The 7,301-nt window shown below is 36.3% G+C and overlaps 2 protein-coding genes across 2 annotated transcripts; both read left to right on the forward strand.

The window, feature by feature from the left end:
• LOC104731929 (WAT1-related protein At4g16620-like) lies at nucleotides 898–2,795 on the forward strand. The gene is made up of 7 exons (XM_010451438.2): nucleotides 898–1,088; nucleotides 1,193–1,258; nucleotides 1,393–1,509; nucleotides 1,603–1,837; nucleotides 1,943–2,107; nucleotides 2,187–2,338; nucleotides 2,449–2,795. The coding sequence occupies exons 1-7, from the start codon at nucleotides 898–900 to the stop codon at nucleotides 2,600–2,602; spliced, it is 1,080 nt and encodes a 359-aa protein (XP_010449740.1). The 3' UTR covers nucleotides 2,603–2,795.
• On the forward strand, nucleotides 4,725–5,676 carry LOC104733576 (glutathione S-transferase T3-like). The gene is made up of 2 exons (XM_010453145.1): nucleotides 4,725–5,255; nucleotides 5,377–5,676. Exons 1-2 carry the CDS (start codon nucleotides 4,725–4,727, stop codon nucleotides 5,674–5,676), a joined length of 831 nt encoding a protein of 276 aa, XP_010451447.1.

Raw genomic sequence — 7,301 nt, forward strand, 5'->3', positions numbered from 1 at the left:
CGGCGATTTATGATCGTGTTCCACTTTTTCTTTTATAATTTTACTTGCAAAATATAACTCTTTAATATTTTTTCCTCTGTATTTTGTTATTTTTGGTCTATAGTCTTAAATAAAACTTTTTTTTTATATTTTCAACAATTTCGCTATTTTATTTGGCTAACTACATTTGAATAATTTGTTCTATTTAAGAAATATCAGAATTTTGGCCACAGTTTTTCAAACTCTTTATCACGTTTGAGAGCGGTTAGCTTTATCACGGATGAAAAATTCATCATGAAAATACACATAACATAATTTCTTTTTACAAAACACAAGTCATATACTCATATTCAAATTTCACACTCACCAAAATATTTACTTCTTAACAAAATTAAGCTAACCGCTCTCAAATTTTTGTTTTGTCTTATTTCACACATTAACCAAAGAATATTAAACCCACTACACCAAATTCTGATGACTCTCTCTATTATGTTTATTATATAAACAATTACTACCGTTTATTCTAATTGAATAAAATTAAAATTTGGGCTTCCCAAAAAAAAAGCTACTATAATGGCGAGCGAGACACTCTATAAAAGCCAATGCCAGTGTAATGGACACATGTCTTCAACAAAAGCAAGAAGTGAAAGATAAGAGAGAAAGGTTTCAAACTTCAAGCATACGCATTACCAGATAAAGAGATCACAAACAAAGCGTCTCTTCTTCTGTTTTCATTTAACAAGAAAACCCAAAAAAGAAAACACTTACAAAACTGTCTTCTCTGCTTTTTTTTCTTTTAGTTGCTCCACCAGCCACAAAATCGAAACCTCGTGTTTCCATTTGCAGCCAAATGGGTTTCAACTGATTTTATCCGTTGTTACTATTCATTTTTTTTGTTTCTTTTTGTGTTGGAAAAAGATGATGAAGAGAGAGACGTTACAAGAAGTAGGGATCATCGGAGGATTGGCCGGAGCTCAGGTTATTTACGCCGGAAACTCGGAGCTACTGAGTCACTTGTTGTCTCTTGGAATTGACCCTCTTCTTATCGTTATCTTCTGCACCTTTGCTTCAGTTCTTCTCATCACTCCTCTTGCTTTTCTTCTTGAAAGGTAAAAGCAAAGTGCCATACTGTATTTCTATTTTTATTGTCTTTGGATTCTTGTAAAATGGTTCTTGTTTTTGTCTTGTGTTTGGTATATTTTAAATTTTGCAGGAAACTTTGGCCCACAAGTCTAAGTTTCAAGTTGAAGACTAAACTAGTTTTAGTTGCTCTTGCTGGGTAAAATAAATCCTTTTAATTTCTGCATGTTCTTTTTCTTGTTAGATGCTTACTTACTTATTCTGAAAGAGAAGGAGAAAAAAAAAAAAATCATAACAAATAACTAAATAAGAGAGAAGTTGTGTTTGAAACAGAGTGACTCTGTTCCAGTGGCTATACTTAGAAGGAATGAAACACACCTCTGCATCAATGGCTACAGCTATGCCTAATCTCTGCCCTGCTTTAATTTTTGTCATTGCTTGGGCTGCTGGGTAAATCTTTTTCTTTTCTTTTGATTTATTCTGTTTAGTAACGAAAGATTAAAGCCTTTATTAATAGGTTTTAAATAATTTGACTTTGTTAAGGATGGAGAAAGTGAAGCTAAGTTGTATGTACAGTAGAGTTAAGATGGGAGGGACAGTGTTGTGTGTGATGGGAGCTTTCATTATGAGCTTAATGCACAGTACTGCCGCTACTTCAATCTCGGCGAAGACTATGCCTATTGTCCCTGACGAAGTCGTTTTAGACAAGGACAAGATCTTAGGTTGCCTCTATCTCCTCCTCGCCATCTGCTGCTTGTCCTCTAGTGTTGTCCTTCAGGTTTCACCTTATACCCCTTCTTAGCTCTAGAGCTATCATATTTATATATCCGGTTGTGCTAATCTGTTTCTTTGCTTGTGAAATCACTTTGATCGTCCTAATTAGGCATCCATACTAGCCGAGTTTCCGGCGCCTGTATCAATGTTCTCGATGGTATCTTTAATGGGTGGGATCACCACGGTAGCTTTGCAGTATGCTCTTAAAGGAAGTATGGAAATAGAAAGTGCATCAGTTATCGGTTTCGGTCACCTTGTGGGATACGCAATGCTGGTACATATCTCATGAATCATATATGGTGGGCAACATTTGAATGTGTTGAAAAATGTTACAATAAGACTTTTGTTTGTAGGGAGGGTTGGTTAGTGGAGGAGGGTTAAGCTTCAATGCATGGGTGATTAAGAGGAAAGGACCAGTAATTGTGTCTATCTTTAGTCCAATTGCTACGGTGGTTTGTGTTCTTTTCTCTGCTTTTACTATGGAAGAGAGTTTCAACCTCGGAATGTAAATTTTTCTTGCAGCTTTTCTCCTTCAAAGTATATATAGGACGTTTTAGACAGAAACAGAAGTCATTTATCTTCTTTCTTGTGTTTTTTTTGTATGTGTCAAATTAGCTTTGCGGGAATGGCGTTGATGTTCGGAGGACTCTACTTCGTTCTGTGGGCTAAAGGGAAAGAGGAAGATGGAGAAGGAGATGAAATAAAAGAAGATGATGAAGAAAGTGTGCTTAGAACAGAGTTTGATCTTCAGAAGCCTCTATTGCTTTAGTTTAATTTAAGTCTTCCCTTTCTTTTATATTCTTGTGAATTTAGTTTAGGTTTAAAGAAGTAAGATCAGTTTTAAAGATCAGTTTTACTTTATACTATACATGTATACCGTATTACCGTATTCGGTATAGTATATGTTCCTGTGTGTTGCCAAAATAGTTGGTTTTAAAAATTCACATGCAAGTCTTGGAAAATATGGGCCTAAAAGGTGTCATGTAACACGTTGTTCAATGTGTATATATTTTTAAAGGAAATATTGTCGGTCGAAGATTTAAGCAAATTATTTTCTTGCAAGTTCTTTGGATAGGTTGATTCATGGTCTCATACTCTCATTCTAACGGTTTAATGGAAACAATGGTCAAAACCACTTGGAACACCAATGTATATATTTCATTTTTTTCCGGGTTAAGTTATCGGATACATCCACCTTTTGGCATTCTTTTTTGCTTTTTTTCTTTTTGTTCTTTTGGTCCATCTCATTCAGAAAAGACGCATAATGATTATAGCTTTTATGCGACTAGCGAACCAAATATACGTTATAGAGGTCTGTAAAAAAGTTCAACAAATCAGAACAATGCTGTTTTCAGCTTGGTTAAAAGGCGTGCAGCGTCCTAACTGCTAAGTACATTACTACATTCTATACTATGTATTTAGTATATCTAGCATTCAAGCGTTTTGGTTACTTTTACGCTATACTGAGACCATGTGCAACGGCGATGATTCGGGCTGTCCTTCGTTTTTTTTTGGATTTTAATTTAATTCTAAAAGGCCCATTATCGAAAAACGCTTCTTATTTTGGGACGTTTTTTGTCCGTCTTCTTCGCCACGTGCTCTATTCTGATTGGGTGTCGAATTCTCTAGGGTTAAAGGAAAAAAATTTGTCGAGACAAAATTTATTCGACTTGTTTCTTTTCTCTCGATGGCGATGACGAAGACGATACACATCCTCGACGATTTCACAAAGCCGTTCCGTTCTTCTCACCGGAATTTCTTGATAGATTACCGAAGCCGATCTTCTGTTTCTCCCAAAGCCGGTCCGATCTTCTGTCCCGAAGCTTGTCCGGCGATTCGATCTTCTCTCCCGAAGCAATCTTCTCTGTCTCCCGAAGCTTGTCCGGCGGTTCAATTGTGCTAATTAAGGTTTGTCTTCTTCCTCCAATATGAGATTTCTCTCATTATCGCTGATTATCGAATTAGGGTTAGAGAATTAGGGTTATCGAATTAGGGTTATCGAGTTAGGGTTATTGAATTAGGGTTATTAAATTAGGGTTATCGAATTAGGGTTATTAAATTAGGGTTATTGAATTAGGGTTATTGAATTAGGGTTATCGAATTAGGGTTATCGAATTAGGTTTTGTTGCTTTGGTCTCGTTCTGTTTTTTCATGTGTAATGATCGATTTGTTTCTGTGTCTGTGTCGTCTGTGTCTGTGTGTGTGTCGTTTTCATCTTATCAACGTCTTTGTGTCTGTGTCGTTTGCTGTTGATAGTTTACCAATTTTTAAAGGATCATTGGTATATAGAAACTTTATTATAGGTTTTAAATTTGGTGATTGTCTTAATTGTTTTTGGTAAAATTTTAGTTTTTTGTCTTAATTGTTAAAGGATCATTGGTATATAGAAACTCTATTATAGGTTTTAAATTTGGTGATTGTTGTGTAATTGATATGGTTGCTTCGACATGTATACGAACTAGTGTGATAAGTACTCGTATGGTTGCTAAAATGTTTTTTACATTGATTTTGATACAACTTTTGTTTTTTTTTGTCTTAAAGGATTTTAGGTTTTTTATTTGGTAGTTGTAATGTGTACTTCTAATAAATTGTGATTGTTGTGTAGTTGATTGTATTTAATTTTGGTGTGGTTTGTTCAAAGTTTCTTGTTTAATTTGGTAGTTGTAATGTGTACTTGTCATAAATTGTGATTAGACATTGGTTATTTGGTCTTTATGTTTTGTTACTTATTCCAAGTTACCTTTTAACCTATTAAACCCCAACCATCTTCTTCCTATTTCCATCATAAATATCTTTCATTTAGTAACCCCTTCTCACTTGTACTCGCTTATCACTTCTCTTCTATACTCGCTTCTCTTCTCATTCCTTCTCTTCTCTACTCGCTTCTTCATATGGATTCTACGAATCCCTTCTTTCAGTCTTCTTCTTACTTAAACCTGCTTAACAGTCAAGAAGAAGGTGGTTTAAATGAAAACTTTCGTTGGGAAAGTTATCCACCTTCTGGACAGAGCTCCCAACCTTCTCCTCATAGCTCCCAACATTCTCCTCACAGCTCCCAACCTTTTCCTCACAGCTCCCAACCTTCTGAGGCGCCAACTCTTTCGCAAGAAACACCATTGGAGCGCAAGGAGATAAAGACATGGACACCTGCTGATGATGAAGTTTTGATATCCGCATGGCTCAACACTTCAAAAGATGCCATCGTTGCAAATCAACAAAAGGGAGGAAGCTTCTGGCAAAGGATTCAAAAATACTATGCTGACACTCCTCATGCTAGAAATGGTGGTGAACAGATGTTGGTGACACATTGCAAGCAGCGTTGGCACAAGATAAATGACCAAACTAACAAGTTCTATGCGGCATTCGCAGCTGCAGAGAGACTGAACAGCTCTGGTCATTCGGAAAATGATATCTTAAAGAATGCACATGATATCTACTTCGCTGACCATAAGAAGAGATTTAACCTTGAACATTGTTGGTTTCGGTTAAGGTTTGAGCAGAAATTTCTAACCCTTAACACTATTAACACGCCCCCCTTCTCAGCCTGCAACGAAGAGGAAACAAGCTACTGAAGGTTCACAATCATCAAGCTGCAATGTTGAGGAGTATGAGAAAAGGCCAGAAGGGATCAAGGCTGCGAAGGCGAAGAGGAACAATGCTCAGTCCACAAACGTGAAGACTCTTGCTGAGTATAAGAGCATGTGGGATGTCAAGAAAGAGGAATTGGCTGAAAAGGAGAAACTACAGAAGCTGGCCATCCTAGACACTCTCTTAGCCAAAAAAGAACCCTTGAATGCGAGTGAAGAAGTTATCATGAACAAGATAGTGTCCCAGTATTTCTGATATTAGAGCATGTGTTTGTTGTTTGTTTCTCTTGCTTAAATTTCTAGTAACTCGGCTCATGTATTTGATTTGTATTCCCTGTTTGTTTGATTTGTATTTCCTGTTTTAGTATTTCCTGTTTGATTTGTATTTCCTGTTTCAAACTAAATCAATATAAGTCTATTTTAATTTCTAGTAACTCGGCTATTGTATTAACTAACTTAATCAGATTGTTAGTTCTTTAAAACAATTGTTGTACTAAGTCTAATCTGCTTCTTCTTGTTTATCTTCAGGTTAAGTAAGAAATGGACCAGGACTATAGCTATTCTCAGCCTGAATCATCCGATCTGGCTGATAAGTACTCAGAGGACACTACGGATAGAGAGCTAGAGGCTTTGATTCGTATGGATGAAGCAGATTCGAGGCAATACCCACCTCAACCTGAGGTGGAGCATGGATTCCCGAAGGAATGCTACTGTGGTGCGCAGCCTATTCTATCCAACTGCTACAACAGAAGGTATGTGATTTTAATTTTATTGAAGTATAAGTTTCAAGCCCATGACCAAGTATAAGTTTCGCTATACATGCTAACTCTTTTACCTATTGCAGGTTCTTCACATGTCCAAATGTCGATGATGGAGAGATGCATATTCACAAATGGTGGGATGTGGCTGTAATGGAGGAGTTGAGGGACAGTGATAGACGATATGAAGTGATGGCTGAGAAGGTAGATTACTTAACCTTGTTCAATGAATATGAATCAGACATCAATCAGGTTAGAGATCAGAGTTACACAACTGAACAGAAGATGGTTATGTTAGAGAATGTAGTTAATGAGATACGTAAGGAAAATAGGTTTAGAAATTTAACTGATTTGCTGGTTGTTGGTGTAATGGCTATTTTTGCATGTATTTTGTTCATGTCTACTTAAATCAGACTGTATACATTAATGTAATAACTTTGATATGTCGTTGTTGCTACGGTTTGAGGCTACGGTTTGAGGCTCATGGGTACTTGTTGTTTTCTTATGCTATGTATCTTGTTTTGTTTTGGTATCTCACGGGTACTTGTTGTTTTTTTTGACTATGTACATTGTTTTGTTTTGCTATCCCACGGGTACTTTTGTTTTGTTTTGCCATGTACCTTGTTTTGTTTTGTTGAGGCTCACGGGTTACAAAATAATGGAACTCCAATTTTTAATATCACGGGCACTAGTCTTCCATTATATATATGATAACTCTTCACTCACACCAAACAAGACCAAAGCAACAAAACATTCTCAAGAAACACCATCAAAGCAACAAAATACTCACACCAAACAAGATCAAAGCAACAACACTTTCTCTTCCTTTCTCTTCCTTTCTATTCCTTTCTCTTTAATACAAGTTATTTCTTCATTTCTTTTCTTTTCTCTTGAAATGGGATCATCTTCAAACCATTATCACTACCAAGCCGATGATAATCATTATCACTACCAAGCCGATGATAATGATCATTTTGAGGGCTATTTAGAAAACATTTATGATGTTTCGCATATTATTCCGGAACCAAACCAGCCAAACGATAGGATTTTTATCGAGCAAAACCGGGAAGAAGGCCACAATAATCTTTGGAATGATTATTTTAGTGACACTCCAACATATCCA

The sequence above is a fragment of the Camelina sativa genome, chromosome 12 (assembly GCF_000633955.1).
Source record: "Camelina sativa cultivar DH55 chromosome 12, Cs, whole genome shotgun sequence".
Lineage (NCBI taxonomy): Eukaryota > Viridiplantae > Streptophyta > Magnoliopsida > Brassicales > Brassicaceae > Camelina > Camelina sativa.

Bases quoted from the DNA above. Each gene is read 5' to 3' on its own strand.
- LOC104733576 (XM_010453145.1), top strand. From the start codon at position 4,725: ATGGATTCTACGAATCCCTTCTTTCAGTCTTCTTCTTACTTAAACCTG. The intron at 5,256-5,376 runs GCACATGATATC...CCCCCTTCTCAG, and splicing joins AAAATGATATCTTAAAGAAT to CCTGCAACGAAGAGGAAACA.
- LOC104731929 (XM_010451438.2), top strand. From the start codon at position 898: ATGATGAAGAGAGAGACGTTACAAGAAGTAGGGATCATCGGAGGATTG. The intron at 1,089-1,192 runs GTAAAAGCAAAG...TAAATTTTGCAG, and splicing joins CTTGCTTTTCTTCTTGAAAG to GAAACTTTGGCCCACAAGTC. The intron at 2,108-2,186 runs GTACATATCTCA...TTTTGTTTGTAG, and splicing joins TTGTGGGATACGCAATGCTG to GGAGGGTTGGTTAGTGGAGG.